This window comes from Seriola lalandi, unplaced genomic scaffold, assembly GCF_002814215.2.
Source record: "Seriola lalandi dorsalis isolate HSWRI2012SDOR001 ecotype SW California unplaced genomic scaffold, Sedor1 jcf7180002054983, whole genome shotgun sequence".
In the NCBI taxonomy this organism is placed as follows: domain Eukaryota; kingdom Metazoa; phylum Chordata; class Actinopteri; order Carangiformes; family Carangidae; genus Seriola; species Seriola lalandi.
The window spans coordinates 813,580-832,335 of NW_019525532.1; the positions used below are offsets into that span (position 1 = coordinate 813,580).

At 43.3% G+C, this 18,756-nt stretch overlaps 2 protein-coding genes across 2 annotated transcripts in view; both read left to right on the top strand.

Moving 5' to 3' along the window:
- tesk1b (testis associated actin remodelling kinase 1b) overlaps positions 1 to 13,045 on the top strand; it is a 25,769-nt gene extending 12,724 nt beyond the window's left edge. Inside the window, exons 3-10 of the mRNA XM_023396832.2 lie at positions 1,539 to 1,709; positions 2,898 to 3,044; positions 3,844 to 3,926; positions 8,113 to 8,203; positions 8,953 to 9,036; positions 9,898 to 9,984; positions 10,845 to 10,941; positions 11,023 to 13,045. Coding sequence (XP_023252600.1) covers positions 1,539 to 1,709; positions 2,898 to 3,044; positions 3,844 to 3,926; positions 8,113 to 8,203; positions 8,953 to 9,036; positions 9,898 to 9,984; positions 10,845 to 10,941; positions 11,023 to 12,128 — 1,866 coding nt within the window. The 3' untranslated portion in view covers positions 12,129 to 13,045. The remainder of the gene's footprint in view (positions 1 to 1,538; positions 1,710 to 2,897; positions 3,045 to 3,843; positions 3,927 to 8,112; positions 8,204 to 8,952; positions 9,037 to 9,897; positions 9,985 to 10,844; positions 10,942 to 11,022) is intronic.
- A 546-nt stretch (positions 13,046 to 13,591) lies between these two features.
- LOC147817251 (uncharacterized) overlaps positions 13,592 to 18,756 on the top strand; it is a 6,066-nt gene continuing 901 nt past the window's right edge. Inside the window, exons 1-7 of the mRNA XM_087171265.1 lie at positions 13,592 to 13,749; positions 13,951 to 14,071; positions 14,939 to 15,108; positions 15,261 to 15,439; positions 15,620 to 15,782; positions 16,826 to 16,950; positions 17,043 to 17,423. Of these exons, the coding sequence (XP_087027391.1) occupies positions 13,671 to 13,749; positions 13,951 to 14,071; positions 14,939 to 15,108; positions 15,261 to 15,439; positions 15,620 to 15,782; positions 16,826 to 16,950; positions 17,043 to 17,375 (1,170 nt within the window). The 5' untranslated portion in view covers positions 13,592 to 13,670 and the 3' untranslated portion in view covers positions 17,376 to 17,423. The remainder of the gene's footprint in view (positions 13,750 to 13,950; positions 14,072 to 14,938; positions 15,109 to 15,260; positions 15,440 to 15,619; positions 15,783 to 16,825; positions 16,951 to 17,042; positions 17,424 to 18,756) is intronic.

Genomic DNA, 18,756 nt, shown 5'->3' on the forward strand with positions numbered 1-18,756 from the left:
CCCTATGTCTTTCATTACACTCTCATGTCACTAATGAAGAAACAACCTGAAACCCTCAAGTGCCAGTTCTACTTTATTAATAGCTCAAAGGAAATTTGGTTTGCAGTCAGGCAGTAAAAGTCTGATTCCTGATCCAAAATGCAAACAAGTGTCACTTCACAACCAAAATTAAAAACACAAATTAGTAGCAGTTACTCAGTGATTGACAGGTCTGTTCAGTCGGGCTAGGTATTGTTATAAGTTTTTCAATAACTAAATAGTGTTTATATGATGATGTAGTTTGGCAGTAATATCATAATTGTACTTTTATCAGTACCTTGATTTGAGAAATATGTTTTTCTACAGCTGTTAACTGTTGCTTAAAATAAAAGAGCAAGCAAGATTTTGATTGGCACCAAACACTAGATCTTTTTTTTTTATTGTTATTTTACTATAGAGGTTGCAATGTCAGTCTTCGACTTTGGTCCGGACTGAAATATCTCAACAACTGTTGGACTTTCATGGTCCCCAGAGGATGAACCATAACGACTCTGGTGAACTTTTCCTTTTTCCAATGCCATAATGTGACATCGTTGGCATGTTGGCGTATAAGTTAAAGATGTTTTTCGATACTATTCAGGGTCGTTAGTCGAGTCTTGGATCAAATATGTAAATATACTTTAAGCTCTAAAACATATTGAATGACAGAAAGTGATATAATATACACAAATTTGTCAAGAGAATTATAAGAAAATTTAACAGCAGTTCTTTCTATTCAATACCAACACTCGCCTTCACACTCACTTCTTCACACTTACTTCTTCAATATCTTAACACTGGCAGTTACACACATAGTACTGCGATTTCTCACACACACACACACACACACACACACACACACACCCACCAGCAGACTTAAACACCTCTGACTTTCTCTCTCTGCAGACTCGTCTGCTGCTTGTGTGCTTGCGCCTCTTTGGACGTCTTGCCAAGCAAATATGCACAAACATGTAGCCTGAGGGGAAGCATGTCGTGTCTCCATGGTTACCATACCAGACACAGACGCTGCCGTGGCAGCAGGTCGCCACAGAGAAGCAGCCAAAACATATGAAGAAACTCATCTGACCCCCTAATGTTAAATGGCCAGTTTCCAAAAGCACCTTGGCACAAATATTAGTCGGCACTATGTGGGAGTTTTGTTTTATTACTTCAGATAGTGTTAACCCATGTGATTTTATCTATGGATAATATATTATCATCATAAATACTGCGCTGCAGGCCTGTCCTGTCCAGTTTTATGTGCTCATGTGTACTGTGAGGTGCTTTGAATAATGTTTTCCATCTGCTGTCATGTTGCTGCGAAAAGTGGAACAAGCACCGAGAGTCTGTTGAGCCAGATTTTGTTTTTTAAAAAGTATATTTTCTGTCGCTAAATTGCATCATTTCCCCAGTTTTCTGATTTCTACACAAACAATGTTGAACTGTCAGTTTTGAAATCTTTTCACTGTATCATTTCTGTTGATGAAAATGGAGCATTTATTGTTGTTGTTGTGATTCAGGTGCAACATCGTGTGTCAGGCCAGGTGATGGCCCTGAAGATGAACATCCTGGCCAGCAACAGAGCCAACATGCTCAGGGAGGTCCAGCTCATGAACAGACTGTCCCACCCTAACATACTCAGGTTCATAGGAGTGTGTGTCCATGAAGGGCAGCTTCACGCTCTCACAGAGGTAAGACGTTAATCAGTATATTTGGTATTTTTAAGAATCAGATTCACCTTTATTCTCTGATAACAAATCATGACCTCGGGCGGATTCATTTAGATACAATATCTAGTTGCAATTAGATAGATGGATAAGACGGTTAATTATGCAGCGTTATGACATCTCTCCGCTTGAAACACCAACTGCAGTTAATGTACCGCTCACTAAAATCCTGTTGTTATGAATTATTTACGTACTCTGTCTTTATTCAGATCTCTCTGCTTGTTGAATGTTGCTTCTATTTCTCTGCTGTAAACCTAAAATAACTACAAAGTCTACATATTTTTTTTAAATTAAATGCTAGCAGTGTCATTCATTAAAGTTTAAAACATGAACTTCCTGTTATCTAATGCGCTGTACGAGCATCTATTCTTTGACTGCCTGAACAATGAGGCCCCAGCTGACTGGGGTCGGGCAGTTCATGACATTTCACCTGTTTCTTACATGTGATGGGTTTACCTGACGTTGCCTCGGCAACTGAGCAGGACATCAGTGAAAAGGAAATGGATCAGGGGATGAGTGGGGGATTTGGTGTTCTGACGCCTGCGCTGGCAGCATTTGTATTTCTAAAGCTTTTCCTCATGTTGTGATGATCCAGCAGCTCAGCAGGTTTCAGGCGAGGTGATTTTAAAAATGATTTTTTTTTTTTTTTTTTTTTTTTTTTTTGTTATCATTGAATTAAAAAATAATGAGGTTTATTGAGAAGTTTAGTTGATGGACTCTGGATCACACTTAAACTTTAGTCGGTTTAGTCTATGAAATGTCAGGGGGAAATAAGGGGGGGGGGTAGCCTTCTGGTTAAGATGCACACGATGCCACCCACGACATCCTCTCCTTCTTTCCCCATGTTTCCTGTTTCTATCTGAACTGTCACCGTCCAAAAAAAAAGCAAAATGCCACAAACGAGTGGCTTGTTTTGTTTGACTTATTGTCCAAAACCCCCAAAATATTCAATTTAAAAAAGATATAAAATGGAGAAAAGCCTGAAATCCTCACATGTGAGAAGCTGAAACCTCTAGATGTTTGGCTTTTTTAATTGTCACAAGGTTTAAATCATTAATCTACACACACACACACACACACACACACACACACACACACACACTGTACATTACTAATGAAGCTCTTGTGTTGCTGTTTATCCTGATGATCCAGTACATCAACGGTGGTAACTTGGAGCAGCTGTTGGGCAGTGACGTGTACCTGTCGTGGAGCGTGCGCCTCAGCCTCGCTCTGGACATCGCCCGGGGACTGCAGTACCTGCACAGCAAGGGCATCTTCCACAGGGACCTCACCTCCAAGGTGACGACAAACACACACGCATCAGTGCCCACGTACAGTACACACACATCAGTGCAGACTGATGCTCCACTGGGAGTCTGCTCCTAAGGTAGCGATACATTTGTATTACATGCACTGATGCACAGTAAACTACAGTCACTTCACAGATTCATGCTGGAACACAAACTGACACGATGCAGGTTTTGCCTTAAGGCCCCTTATCTTTCCAGTTTATATTGTGATCTAGCATAGCGCATACAGTTTTACCAAACATTAAAAATACGACAAACTACTTGCCTGATATTGAACCTGGAGTTTTAAGGGCCCCTGAAGTCTCTGGGGATCCTGGACAGTTGCAGCTTTGCCCTTTTGTTAATCTAGCCTTGTACAAACCAGCGATTTGGCACAAGCCTCCAACATCAATCTGTCCACATAACAGGGAGCAGCAATAGAAAAACAAACTCAAAAAAAAAAAAAGTAGCTGCCTTCGAGCTGTAACAAGCCCACAAAGGAAATGTTAACATGCTGGAAAATACTGCAGATCAGATTTGAGTGGAGATTGTGGTCATTTAGCTGCTAAGACACTGACATTGTGCAAAAACACAGAAATCAACCATTTCTGTTCATTTCTGATGGATAGGCAAATTAAACATCAGCAGTTTCTCGGCTGCTGTCGCTCCGCAGCTGAAGACTTAAAGATGGCCTCCTAGAAAATGCCTCATTGCAAATGAAAAGCTCTGCAAAATTAAAATCTTCAATCTCTGTTGAAATGCTCGCTGATTTTAAGTGATGCGTGTGTGACCTCTGACCCCGTGTGCAGAACTGCCTGGTGCGCTGGGAGGGCAGCGTGTGCTCGGCTGTGGTGGGAGACTTTGGCCTGGCGGAGAAAATCCCAGATTACAGGTGAGTCCATTCATCAAAACTTCTATCGACACCCCGTGATTAGATAAGTCGCGCTCAATAAATGCCATTCCTCCGCTTCTCCCTTTTGTCTTATTTATCTGTCGTGCCGTATCTCTCAGTGCAAAGTGTTTTAGAAAAATGCCTCCCTCAGCTTCTCTTTTCTCCGATGAGACACAATCACACAGACCCGTTACTCACATCCAACGCACAGTCAGGTTTTTTCCAGAGTGTGCAGGCACATGTTGTGGTTAATCCCCCTCTCCAAACACTGCTCGCTCTCCGTGGAACTATTATTATTAATATTGTCGAGCGTTGTTTCAAGGGGGAGGTGGCAGGACAGACAGCAGCTTGACTCACAGAGGTGGTGTTAATATTTAATCTGACTGGCTGTGACGCACCACGGTCTCTCTCTGCCTCTTCCTCTGTGTTTGCAGCTGTGTGTTTTAATACGCACTGACATTTATGTGGCTTGTTTTATTCCCGGCCATCAATTTACCGCTGGCCCGTGCTGACTGAACGACCAGCGGAGTTACAGCCCTCCTCTGATGTGTGTTTTTTATTTTCTACAGCTGGTTTTCCAGTGACATCATGTCTCTCATGGTGTCAGATGGTCAAATTCTTGACTTAACTAAGAGTAGTAATACCACAGTGGGGAAAATATGCCATTACAATGAAGGAAAAAGTTCAGATTTCAACATTTAACTCGTGCAAAAGTGTCAGCAGTAAAGCAGTTAATGATGCTTCTTAAAAAATCTGAAAAGACTTTGTGTCTCATGGTGTCAGTGGAGGGGAAAAATCATGTATTGAACCTGCAGAGGAGCGTGGATATTTTCTGGTTTAAGGTCAACATCATGGAGAGGAAAATGAATTCCCAAGTTTATGAAGGTGTCTTACTGGATAATGTCTGGGTGTCCGTCCACCTGCTGAAGCTCAGGAGAAGCTGGGTGATTGCAGCGAGGACAAGGACCCCAAACATCAAAGTAAATCCACCACAGAATGACTTCAAACACAGAAAATCCACGTTCTGGAGTCGGAGCCCAGATCTTAATCCAGCAGAGATGCTGAGGGATGACCCAGAGGAGGACGCGCTCAGAGTCTGTCTGAGCTGAATGGTCCAAAATTCCTCCAGCAGCTACTGGAAGAGCTTGTTTGACGTCATTGCTGCCAGAGGAGGTTCGACCAGTTATTAAATCTACTTTCTCCGGCAGCACTGTGAATATTTAATGGCTGTGTTTTTAATAAAGACACGAAAGGTTATAATTGCTTGTGTGACATTATCTTGGGGACATTGTGTTTGTCCAAGCTTGTGACTGTGATGAAGATCAGATTTTATGACGAACCAATGTAGGTCTTTCCAAAGGGTTCATGAACTGTACTGTATCTGCTTCCTGCCTTTATGCTAAGCTAGGCTAATCACTGCTCTATCTTCATACACAACACTCTCAAATGAGTGTTATCAATCTTCTTATGCAACTCTTGGAGAAACTGTAAATAAGTATATTTGCCAAAAAGCAAAACTAGCCCCAAAATGGAAATATTCTAGGAAAGTACGAGTAGATAATTAAGTGTATAACTTACACAAATGTACTTTTTGTTTATCTTTCTTTTGTGCCAAGAGTGTCACGCTACAACTTGACCCCACTTCGCCTCGACATCCATAAAAGTCCAAGACTGAAATGAAACGATTTGTCGTCTTTATGATTATTATTATTTCTCCATAAACAAATCAGCACTCGGTTGATAATGATGTAGAGCAGCCGCTGAATAGTTGGGATGTCGAGGGTGACCTTAAAGAAACACAGCAGCCAGTGTCTCAAGACTCCTGCCCACACACACAAACACACACACACAGCTGACACACACTCGTGTGCCATTAGCTCCTCGTCCTCCCCTCCCCGACGTGTCTGCAGTCGTTTAGCAAACACACGACTTCTTGCTGAGACGAGACAGCTGCCACTGTAACCTGGCCTCCCCTTTTCTGTGTGTGTGTGTGTGTGTGTGTGTGTGTGTGTTGTGACTGTGTGTTCTGTTTCCACTGGATCTGTTTGTTTGTGCCCAGCCACCTTTTGTGTTTACACAAGTGGTGCGTCATTGTCGGGGGGGGTTGAAAGGCTGTTAACCTCTGTGGTTCTCATGCTTTCGACTAAACTTTGTTCTGATAAATTTCTGCTTCAAAAACAAAAAAACAACAAACCAAAAATATCCTCCAGGACCGTCCTGTGAGGGGTCAAATGTGCATCAAGATACAAACAAAGCTAACTAAGCTTTTATTTTTCACATGTGAGGCAGAGGCTTCCACCTGACTGTGTGTGTGTGTGTGTGTGTGTGTGTGTGTGTGTGTGTGTGTGTGTGTGTCATTGTTGCATTCCTGCACCTATCAAACATGAAGCCTCTGTTTGCTCCGGTGTCTCTTTCCAAAGCAGCTGGTGAATTGCGGCTCCGTCATTTTTCAAGGGCATGTTTGCTTTTTATTTTAGTCAAATACTGTTGTATCCTGTAGCAAGGCGCTAGCAGAGAATGGATGATGTTGACAACCCCTCTTCAATGTGTTTGTGTTGGAGTGCTACCACTGTGCTTGTGGCATGGAAGGAAAGAGGGAAGGAGAGAAGGAGAGGAGATGAAGGGGGTTTAGGAAAAGCACTCCAAATAAGGTCAAACTATTCCAGTCCTCCTATTTTTGCGCTCTGCCTTACTGGATCTCTCCTGGCCCTCGTATAAGAAGTCACTCTTGTGTCCTTTACGCTCCTGTAGTTTCCTTTTTGAGTCGTTCTGTAATTATTTTGTGTTAATTTCTAAGTTTTTCTGTAGCTGTTTTTCCCTCTGCAGCTTTCTCTACTCTTGATTCTGTCGGGTCCACTTCTCCAAATGTTGTTTACGTTGGGAGCCATGACCGTCTCTGCCATCACTTCCCTGCTCGTATTTTCTGCAGTATCATAGCTCACAGTAGCAGATGGAAATAGCACAGAGAGGAAGTATCTGCCAGCAGGGTGTGTGTGTGTGTGTGTGTGTGTGTGCGCGTGTGTGTGTGTGCGCGCGTGTGTGTGTGCGTGCAGGCATGTGTGCAAGCACGTTGTCCTTGCACATTCTTGTGTTCCTTCCTTTTTTATTCTGCTTAAATTTCACAATGATATCGCTGTATAACTGAAAAACATTGTGGTTTCTTAGATACAAAAGAGCTACACACACACACACACTTGCACAGAGCCAAGTTTCATCCCATAAAACCCTCTTGATTGGGTTTTGCGTTAATGAACTGGAGCATGATGCCTGCTTGCACAACTGTTCCTGTCTGACTTGTTAATCTGTTGTCATCTTCAGAAATCCTGAATGAAGAATATAGGAAAATATTTTTTGTTGTTCCTCATGCATCGCTGTCGGGTGAAGTCATGTAGTCATCCTCATCATCCCCTTTTACTACCTTTCCATCATTGATTGCTCTACTGATTTAATTTTCTCCTCATTTTTTATAATCGTTTTGGTCCAAGAAACTGTCAGAAAATGATAAATGCCCATCACAAGTCCTGGAAATCAAAGATGACGTCTTCAAATTGCCTCACTTTGTCCGACCAGTAGAAGGAGAAGCAAATCCTCACCACCGAGAATCTGATCCTCCAGGAATATGGTTTCAGTTGTAACTAGAAGTTTCACCAGATGTACGTTAAGAGAATTTGTCGGACAAAGTCAAAATTTGTGTGTTTTATGCCCTTAAAGAAACAATTTTCAACAATTTTTTTTCAAGTTAATTGGTGATTGTTGAGTCAAAATGTCAAAACTGTGAAAATGGCCATTATAAGTTCTGAAGGCACAAGGAGAGATTTTAATATAATATAAAAAGCTGAAAATATTTCAAATGAAGAAGATACAGCCATTTTATTAGACGTCATTTGGTGTTGCAGTCAATCCTTTTATTTCAGGTGGTTTTGGACCAACCTCAGTAAAAACAATAAAAACGTCGGCCTGTTTTTGTGAAGAATTATTGTTCATTCACTCATTTTTAACTGATTCATATGTGCTTTAAGAAACATGACTGTTGTCCTGATCTGTGATATTTTGTGAGGAAGGATCCACAAAAGTGAATAAAGCAAGAACCTTTTTAAAGCTAATAATGCTGGTTTAACATCACGCTAACCCTCTTGTTTCTCTCATCCATCCATCCATCCATCCCTTCCTCTTCTCTTCCCTGCAGTGAGGAGGAAGACCAGGAGCCTCTTGCTGTCGTCGGCTCCCCCTACTGGATGGCCCCGGAGGTGCTCCGAGGAGAGGTGTATAATGAGAAGGTACTGACGGATTCCTTCCTTAATTTTCCCTCCAGCTGCCGACTGTTGCAAGAGTTCAAGGTCCACAGTGGGCGTGATGAAAGCTGCTCAAATAAACCCAGGATCCAGACAGTGAAATAAAGCAATAAATATTTAATAAATCAGTTATTATGTTGAAGGCAAGCAGGAATCCAGTTATGTAAGAGGCGCGCGTATTGGCCTGGGTTACGAGTGTTTTCTGTACGGCTTCGTGGAAATCTTGATTGCCTGCTAGGGTTGCATTTAAGTGCTGATTATAATGTTTTTAGTGTTACGCAGCCTGTCTGGGCTTCATGGAACTACAAATAAGTATAAGCCACATCCAGGATGCAGTGGCTATATTTAGATTATATTGGAAAAAGTCTAAAAAAAGAAAAATACAAATCCACATAACTTGCATAATCAGGCTTTCAGAGCTGCAATAAAAATGTGTAGTTAAGTTAAACATATTTAATTGTAACCTGAGAGAAATTAAAGACTTTAAAGACAAACTTGACTTACTTGAAAACAAAAATGAACTAATAATTCCAATTTTAGTTTTTTAATCTGTTCACCAGAATATTTGAGTGTTTTTGTCGAAGCTGTACATTAAAAAATCAACAATGATTTTATGAAGTTTGGTTAAATAAAAGTTAATCAAGTCACCAGAGCAGTAACAATAAGATCCAGAGTATAAGCAGTAAAAAGTAAGAATATAATACTTGTTCATGGACTCGTCTTCCTCTCTGCAGGTGGACGTGTTTGCGTACGGCATCATCCTGTGTGAGATCATTGCGAGGATACAGGCCGACCCTGACATCCTGCCGCGCACTGAGGTACAACCTGACAACGTTTTCATCACAGCGCCTCAACGATTCCCCCTCTCCTTTATCATCACGTACTCATCATCTCATGCACGACTCACTTCATTGTGTGTGTGTGTGTGTGTGTGTGGAAAAATTCTTTATAGTGAAGTCATTCTTAAAAATATGCAAGTGTTCTTCTTGGATAATTACTGTATTAAGTTTTCCTTGTATTTCAAAAGTGCTTCCTCCTCATGACTGTTGTGAAAGGAGTGTGTCAAAATGATTTGCAACTTTAAGCAACAGTTGCAACATGTCAGATATGATTTTGAAAAATATGTCAAACGGTAGATATCTTATTTCTACTGCTGATTGTCATCTTGGACAAACAGGAAGTTGACTTTCATATCTTGACAGAAGAGTGCATGTCTCAAAACTAAATAAGTCTCAGTTATGCTTTTCGATTTTAGACCATGATTGTTCACCCAGTCCCGCATTAGATAAGTATTCGCAGTAGATTTTAAGTTGAGCTAAGTATGTTAGAAACTGATTTTTATTGTCCCACACTGCAATGCACAGACGTAATATGGGAACTGCTCACGGCTGCAAAAAATTCTAAACAAATTGCAAAATGGTTTACTTTGTTTTTGTCTAACAACACTCCAAATTTGCAGTTTGACATTTCCTTCTGCCACAAACAACAAATAAATCTGTTGTATACTAAATGCAATCATGGCATATGTAATAATAAATGGGGTTCTGTATACACGTAGTGTGAAGTGTAGATTTAAGATGCAGCATCAGTGTTAAACTCTCATTCATTTCTCCCTCCTGGGGCTTTTTGGTAGAACAATTAAAGAAAACCGATCCAAATTTCTTTGTGTTTTTCTACAGGACTTTGGTCTGGATGTGGAGGCCTTTCAGCAGTTGGTGGGAGACTGTCCTCCAGACTTCTTGGACCTGGCCATCGCCTGCTGTAATGTAAGAAACACTGATTTATGATTCATTCCCTCCCTGTCTTCTCAGTTCATTCTGCTCTTCCTCCTTTTCTTCTTCTCCTGCCTTTCACCTGTCGTTGCTGTTGTCACATGACAGTCTGAAGAACTTTGGGATTAAAAGCACCTTATGAGACATGAACTTCAGTATGTACTGTATGTCGGTCTCTTGAGTTAATTGAGTCTTTAGGTTGGACATAGTAACACTTGTATCGCAGCACAAGTCTGACCTGAATGTACATTAACGTGAACAGAGCGGCATAAAGTCAAATGCACGCCTTGTTCTGCTCGTCATAAAACATTTGTGACTTAGATATCTCTTCTTTGGCACAAGGAAATGAAAGTAGTGTAATAAATCAGGAAACGCAGCAAACGAGCTGATTTTAGGTTCTGAATAGTGTGTAAAATGTTTTTATGTGTGCAGGCATAAAGAGAGAAACACCCTCAGAAAAACAACACTTTCACAACATCATGAAATGTTCAACTTTAATTCATGTATGTTCAACAAAATGGTTTCTAAACAGCAAATGAGGAAACGGGAATCAAATGATGAAGTTTATTGTGAGGAGGAAAAGCAGCTTTTGTGTTTCCTCTTTTGTTCCAGATGTGGAATATTGCTGGAGCTCTGTATGTTTCACCTTTAATGGTCCTGTCACGATAAGAGCAATAACCTTTGTTTAAGCGCCTGAACGCCATTGTTGTTATAGGTAGATAAGGTCAGATCGCAAGAATGAAAAGGTGCCGCAGTTAAAGATATCGATCAGGAAGCATCGTTTTTTTTCCGAGCACTGCCTCTGCTGTCCATCAAGCTCTTGTTCAATCTGTTGAATCTCTCTTTCCTGCCAGATGAATGCAACGCTCCGTCCATCCTTTTCCCAAATCGTAGCAGAGCTGGAGAGGAGACAGGCTGAGAGGAAACAGAAGGACGAGCCGGCGGTCAAAGGTGAGTCGCCTGTAGAGAGTCGACCAATACTTGTTCCTGCACGTTACCGCCTCTCACCCTGGTTGCTTTATTCTCTTAAAGCTGTTTCTCCGGCTCTTGGACCCCTGCGAAGACGATCCCTCTGCCTCCCTTCAGACCCTCGCCTCTCCCGCAGCAAGTCCGACATGCTGCACCCCCCGGACACACCCCCCTCTGTTAACCTGGCACCTCCCACTCGGGTCAACCCCTTCTCTCAGAGGGAGGACCTCAAAGGCGGCAAGATCAAGCTGTTCGACACTCCCAGCAAGTCGGTCATCTCCCTGACCTTCACTCTGCCCCCGCCACCAGACTGTGACGACTCCTCTGCGTCCGAGGCCGACGGCGTCGACCTGCCCAGGAGGCACAGGCGCTGCCACTCGCTGCCTTGCACGCCCCCTCCTCACCTCACGTCGGCGCCGAACACTGTCCTCACTGAGGAAGAGTCGACGTCGGAGATAAACGGGGAGACAAACGGCGAGAGCGAGGAAGACACACTGTTGGGAGAAGAGAAGGACATCGGGGAGGGGAGTGGGAGGCACCAGGCAGGTGACTCAGGTCTTCCTCTGTCCCTTGAGCCCCTGTCACTGGACCAGGAGGAGGAGGAGGGGGAGGAGGAAGAGGAGGAGCCCATGGATTGCACAAGCTCTCCAGACACACAAGACAGCACTTCATCTCCTTACTCCAAATCCTCCAGTCCCCTCCAACCCTCCCCCACTCCCTTTTCTAACGGCTGGGGGTCCGCCATCTCAAACGGGCCTCCGTGCCTGCCTCCCCTCTCTCATTTAGACAACAACAATGTGGTCGTAAGCCGACCGCTGGGATGGAGCACCCCTACCACCAATGCCGCCACCACGACCAACAACAACGGCTACCACTCCCCTCCCAGCGACCCCGCCGGTTCGTCCCCCTTTGGCTCCAGCAGCGGCCACTCTCTGGACCAGGAGGAGGTGATCTCCTGCCCGGGCTGCTGCCTCGCCGGCCTCCGCTTCCCCTCCATTTGCCTCCGAGCTCCGCCGCGCAGAAACCCCTACAAGAACCTGAACGGGGACCACGCAGCCTCACGTGGGCTGCTTTGTCCGGGACCCAAGGGTCTGCCGCCCTCCCCTACCCCCACGACCACCACCACCAGCCTGGAGCCGGGACTGGCCCTGCCGGGGCCGCAGACATAAACCCAGACTTCTCGACACCAAATACTCGCAGCAAAGACACGTGTGGAAACTCTGCATCTAAAGCTCTTCCCTGGAAATTAAGTGGGTCTTCTTAAAGTTTGCACAGATTTTAACACAGCAATACTCTGCCTATTTTCCAGACTCACTTTTTAGTGCAGAGAGCTGGTTTCCCTAAAACACACTCCAGACGTTGGTTGATTTGACTTTCTCCATGAAAGCTGTGGCATCTTTGCTGGTGGATTTTTTTGTTCTTTCTTCTTCTTCTTTCTTTTGTGTGTCGCCCTCTGCTGGGCTGAGGGCGACACAACTTGAGATGTCAGCTGTGCCTGCGTAGATCTGACAGACGATCGGCAGCATCCAGAACTGATCAGCATGTTAAACACTCCAGTTTGGGGCCCAGCCGGTTAGATCCTGTATATTTGCAGATGTAAAGATTCTTATGACTGATGATGATATTAATGATGATGATGATGATGATGATGATGATGATGATGAGGAATGAGGAATGTTAAGCTTAGTATTACTGTTGCAATGATTTTTGATGTTTTGGTGCTGTTTCTGAATGAACAGGCAGTTTTTGCTTTCATGTCTTTAATTATCAAGAGGTGTATAGTGCACTGCTGAGTTATATATGTATGTGTGTGTGTGTGTGTGTGTGTGTGTGTGTGTGAGATGGATGTGTATGAGGAAGGGTAAAAGAGTGTGTGCTGTACACCATTCTTATGACTATTTTTGTTGCTGTATGATCTCTATCAGCCCCTCTGGTTGCCTGGTTAAGCACTTCACCTGTATTACTGTTGTTAATAAGGAAGCTATTATCATTATTACTTTTGGGAATGAATGGTCAAAGACCTGCTTAAGAGATGTACAGATTCTTATTATTTAAAGATGGCATTGAATAAAAAGATGAGAATGCAGATATCTTCTACTGATATGTTTCTTACTTTTTTTTTATTTTTTAAAGCCATGTTGGTCCTAACTGAAATAACTCAACCATTATTGGATGACCGCCATGACGTTTGTGGCAAAACAGATGCACACACACCAGAAGAAAGAAGAAAAAATCATCCAAACCAAAATCAGTGTTTGGTTGAACATCACTCAGATCTGTATTTTTCCCTGTGTGATCAAGGTGTAAGTTCCCAGTAGCAGGAGCAGCAAAACACCCCTTTTTAAATACATTTTCAAAATCATTAAATAACTTCATCTTCTTCCTCTAACTATCTCAGTCTCCCATTTTTCTCCTGCCCCCCTCTTTAAATAGATTACAGCCTTTCCTCTCTCTTACAAATTCGCCAGCCTTCAATTAAATACTTATCTCTCCCCTCCCCTCCCACCTCCCTGCTGACTCCAGTCTATCATTCTCCCCTGCAGCTTATTGCATGTGCGCCTCAGCGTCTTTTTTTTTTTTTTTTTTTTTTTTTTTACAGGTGTGTTTGTCCGGCTTTAAAGGGGAGGGGGTCACCTCCTCCGTGCTGTGCGAGCTGTAGTTAAGACCATCAGAGTCTTGCCCACCTGATCCACAAGGGCAGCTAAGTTGCCATGGAGACATCGGGTGTAGCCACGCGTCTGTTGAGAGCACCTGTCGGGTTGTGTGTCGCGGTCGTCCTGCTCATTACCGGTGAGTATTGCAGATAATGAAAACTGCTCGTGTTGTTATTGTGCTTTTACTTTTCTGTGGCTGCTTGCTGCGTTTTTGCACTAAGTCAACGGTTCCGTGCCCGCAAGCGTTAACAAAGTTGTGACAGTCAGACTTAGCAGGTCAATGAGTATCTGTGTGAGTGTCCTATTTTGGTGTACGGGTTTCGTGCGATCTCCCCAGGGTCGACTGGGTTAGTCTGTTACACCGCAGTGGAATCACTGGATTTAGGCTGCCTCCTGCGGTGGGATTGTCCCTATGCCAGTCCTAATACCACCTACACCGTGCAGACGAAGACGCAGGGGTAAGTCTTGGTGTGTGTGTGTGTGTGTGTGTGTGTGTGTGTGTGTGTGTGTGTGTGTGAGTGAGAGAGAGACAGAGAGAGCGAGACATTGGTGTAACGTCATACTGTTATACTTCATATACCAGTTTTTGTATTTTATTTTTCATTGCTACTATTTTTGTCTAAATAAACTTCATAGTTACTATGTATTTCGGTGTGTATAGTATTTGGTAATATTTAAAACTTTGTTTGTCATGATTCTTTGTGTGTGTAGTAAAATACTATAAAATTATTTTCCTGTATATGATCAGTGACATTTATCTACACTGTTATCCTGGACATTTAAAAATAACTTCAGTCAAATTTCTGCGCTGCTGTAGATCAGCTGCTAATTATAGACTACAAATATAAAGTACTTTTGTGTATTTTTAAAGTGCAAGAAGCACAATGTGATCTTCATTTAGGAAGGAATATTCATTTGACATAAAAAAAAATTATAAAAGTGAAGTTTAAAATATATAATCTTCTAACAATGACATGAGATGCTGCAGAGATGGATGGCAGAGTAGTTATGCAAACAATAATACTGCAATACAACTGTTATTCTTAAAAGCAAGTCTATAAAAATGTGAGTCCAAATTCATCACATCCCTGCTCTATAGTCTGTACATCTCTGTGAGTCTATAATATACACAGTATTTCTACATACATGGAAAGGGCATTATAAACTGTATATTTGTCCAGACTGAGTGAAATTGAAAGAAATGACCAAAGCATTCACTTTCTATTCTTTTCTATAGCAGTTCTCTCTATGAAAGTAAAATCTTAAGCAGAACAATAAAGAAAACGGTAAACTAAATAAAATGACTGTGTGTTCTTGCGTTGCAGGGACCCCTGGCAGGACGTGCCGTGGTGTGTTTGGGTCTCGTCCCGTAGCTGTGACGTCTCTCGGGCCTTCTCAGACTTTGAGCTATACAACATGATTCGTCTCGGCGTCCACCTCAGCCCCAGCTCCACTGTCTGGATGAAACCACGCAAGTTCGACTACAGTGACCTCAGTCAGTGACAATGTCCAGTTTCTGTAACTCTCTGGGGCACATGCTTTGAAACAGCTGCTTTTAAAAGTGTCGTGACCTGCGTTAATGAGTAATATGTTGGAGTGGGTATCGCCAGTAATTAACAGCTCCTCTCTCCTCCTCTGCCCACCCAGCTTTCAGCCCTCCGTCCGTCTCAGTCTCTCTGAAGGATGAGCAGCTGTTGGTGAGGGTGCAGTTCCCCTGTGCTGCCAACAGGGGGTGCTCTCCGGAGAGGTGCTGTGCCATCTCTGAACTGATTGACCCCTGGACAACAGTGACTGTGTACAACAAGCTCAATCACTCAGAATACCAGGTCTAGCATGCTTTGTCTTTACCTGGTAACTTTTTTTTGTGGTTGTTGTTTGAGAGTATAAAATTCCTGATGGTGTAAATAGTAAAGAAAACTGACGCTGGCGATAAAATGTAATTGCAGGCAGTCAGTGAATTGTTTCCATCTTTGTTTGGAAAAGGCCGGTGTTTTGTGTTGTTGCAGAGCCGTACGGTTTGGACCCAGGAGGTGGTCTCCTTTGTGGAGTTCTCTGGTTTGTCTCCGGGTCAGAACTACTGCGCTGTGGCCAACTTCTCCTTCCCCACCTTCTCCATGGCCGCTTCGCCGAAGTCTGCCCCTCAATGTGTCGAGATGGTCTCAAAATCAGGTGTGAAGGAGACTAAAGGGGAAAAATCACTGCTGACACCTTTCACATTTGCAACAAGTGCCAGTGGGTTGCAAGTAGACATGACTTCATTTTATATAAGCTATTTGTAAGTTTTGCTATTGCTATATAGCTAAGGTTAGCATTAAACTCACTAGTCTAGAAGAAATGTTACGAGTTCAGCATCAAACTTTACTTGCCAACAGCTGTCTCCAGCGCAGTGGAGAGCAACGTCAATGTTAACTCCAGTCTCTATCGTGTCTTTTCCGGAGTTAGCATGCTAACCAGGTAGCCCTTTCTGACAGCGACTCACTGTAACCTCCAATCTGCCCTGAAGATGTAGCGCTGCTCAGAGGACGTATTATAACCTCTCGTCTTGTAAATACAAAGATGGCTGAAGCTCTTGTCAGGAGACAATCGGCACCACCCGCTCCCAAGAAGAAACCACGTTCAGCGCCAGAGAAAACTTACAAATATACCGTTTTATTACAAGTTAATTTGCAAAGCACCTTTCAAAGTGCTTTACAGACACAAACGGCATTGAGACAAGATATAGACAAACATAAATAGGATTTAAAAGAAGCTAAATGAAATAGAAGATAATTATATAAAACCAGGATAAAAGAGTGCAGCAGACCTCAGGTTTTCTGAGGTTATTCCAGATATGTGGTACTAAAAACTGACTACTTCTTCTCCAGCTTTAGTTTGACAATAAACAGATCTGTCACTGATGATCTAGGGTGTCTGGACTTTTTATAACATGTCCTATTTCAAGGGGTTATAAGATGAAAAGGCAAAATAAACCAAAATAGGGTTAACTGGTCATGGTCCAGCTCAGGCAGCCTCTCAGGAAACTGCTCTGTCTCTGTCTGTGCCAGACCTAATCCCTGTCTTGCAACAGAGTCCAAATGACATCTCCTGCTGGCGTCTTGGCTCAGCTCATTCTGCAGCCTCACTGCTGATTCATCTTGTTCACCGCGGCTGTGACAGTATGCTGTGTTGCTTGTACCTTTTTAGTTAAACCTGTATGTGCTTTCTTTGCACAGGGCTGCTGCCTGTGCTGAGTGCGGGAGCCGTGCTGATTTCTCTGCTCCTCGTCCCACTTCTCACTGTGGTTCTGAAAAAACCAAGACAAGCTGCACCAACCACTGAGAGTCAACCCAAGACTCCGGTATGATTTATTCTTTCTCTTAATACTACTCTGCCTTTTCCAGAACAGGTGTTTCCAGATGATGAATTCCTGTCTTTCTTTCTTTCGTTAAGGCGCCTCTTCATGATCCAGTCTCTTTGGTCCCTCTGTCCCTGCTCCCAGTCGACCCATGTGACATCCACTTGGAGCTCCCTGATGATCTCATCTCCATCGAGTCCTCCTCCAGTCACCTCTCCAACCAGGACCGGACTTCAACCTTGGAGAGCACCTACACCTGCGATCCTCTCCATCACGACTCCAGCTCCGGTGGAGTGTACTCGGACAGCGGAGGGATGGAGCTGGAGATGGAGCTGGAGCTGGAGATGGAGCGAGGCCTGGACTCTGGCATCAGCATCCCACATGTGTCTCACTCCTCTGAGGAGACATGTGCGTCAAATGAAGACTGATACTAAAAAAGCTGAGCGTCATCTCTCCGTGAGTGTCGCTCTGCAAAGGTAGGTGTCGGGAGGTGGGTTTTGTTGTAGTTCAAAATTCCTTAATAACTAAATATGAAACAAATATTGATCCATATATGGCTAATAGTACATACAGTACATGAGCTTTGGGTAATAAAAAATAAATAAGCTGCAGAAATGTGTTTTCTTTACGTTGAAAGGAGCCAGTTGAGGTGATTCAGGGATCTAAAGTCATTTGAATGCAAACCCACAACTCGCCTGAAGGATGACATATCCCTCGGGATTCTCCAGGAAGAGCTGGAGGACAGGGTTGGGAGAAGGGTGAATGAGCTGCCACAAGAATCAAGAAAGTGGCAGGAAATGCAAAGATTCCCCTTTTTTTGTAAACAGCATCTGAAAGCTCATATTTTATAAATGTAAGAAACTAATATGAACAGTTACTGCGGTTGTGTAGAGATCGCTTTTTAATTTGAAGCTGGTGAATCTTGTCTTCTTTGAATTTTTATGTGTTTGCTGCGACTCTACATTAGTACTGTGATTGACAGAAAATTCATTGTAAATGATTTTCTTAACTGGTTGATCAATTAATAATTTTTTTCCCAGCCTCTAAACTGTAAAGATTTATCGGTTTTCTTTGTCTTATGGGAGTGTAAATTGAATACTTGTGGGTTTCGGAGGGTTAGTCGGACAAATACCCAAGTTGAAGACGTTATGTTCGACTTCAGGAAACTGTGAAAAGCATTTCTCCCCGTTTCCTGACATTTTATAGACCAAACGATAATGAAGCGATAATGAAAATGATCCCCACTAAAGCTCAGAAGCTGACGGTCCTGTGGGTGCTGTTCTGTAACTGCCCCCGACCTCTGACCTTTCATTCCTCTGCATTATTAGGCAGCACACTGTAGAGAGAAGGGGAGGAGAACAGAATGTGTGACAAAGGTCATGAACCAGAAACCGGTGTTGTCACGAGCACAGGGCCCATCAGACGACCTCTAACACTGCAGTCCTGGTCAGCAGGCATGACGGGATTGAAATGTGACTCCTGATTTTGAACACACAAGCACATTTCTGTGGCTCTGACCTCTCGTCGGAGTCTGATATGAGTCAGAGTGCTGCATGAAGGTGGTCAGAGAATCGACTGGTGAGTGAGACGTACCAATGAAGCAGAAATAGTTTATCCGACGGGTCCAGAAGGAGCTGTTTTTCTGTGTACGTACACGTCCACGGATTCGGTGAAAAATCTAAATCTGGTTGCGGTTCTTCCCCCCTGCCTTCTGTGCTGAGGTCCAGTGCCGCTCAACAGGCCAGTCCAAACCATAAACTTCATAAACAAGAACTAAGAAAACTTCTGACCCCCCTCCCCCTCCCCATG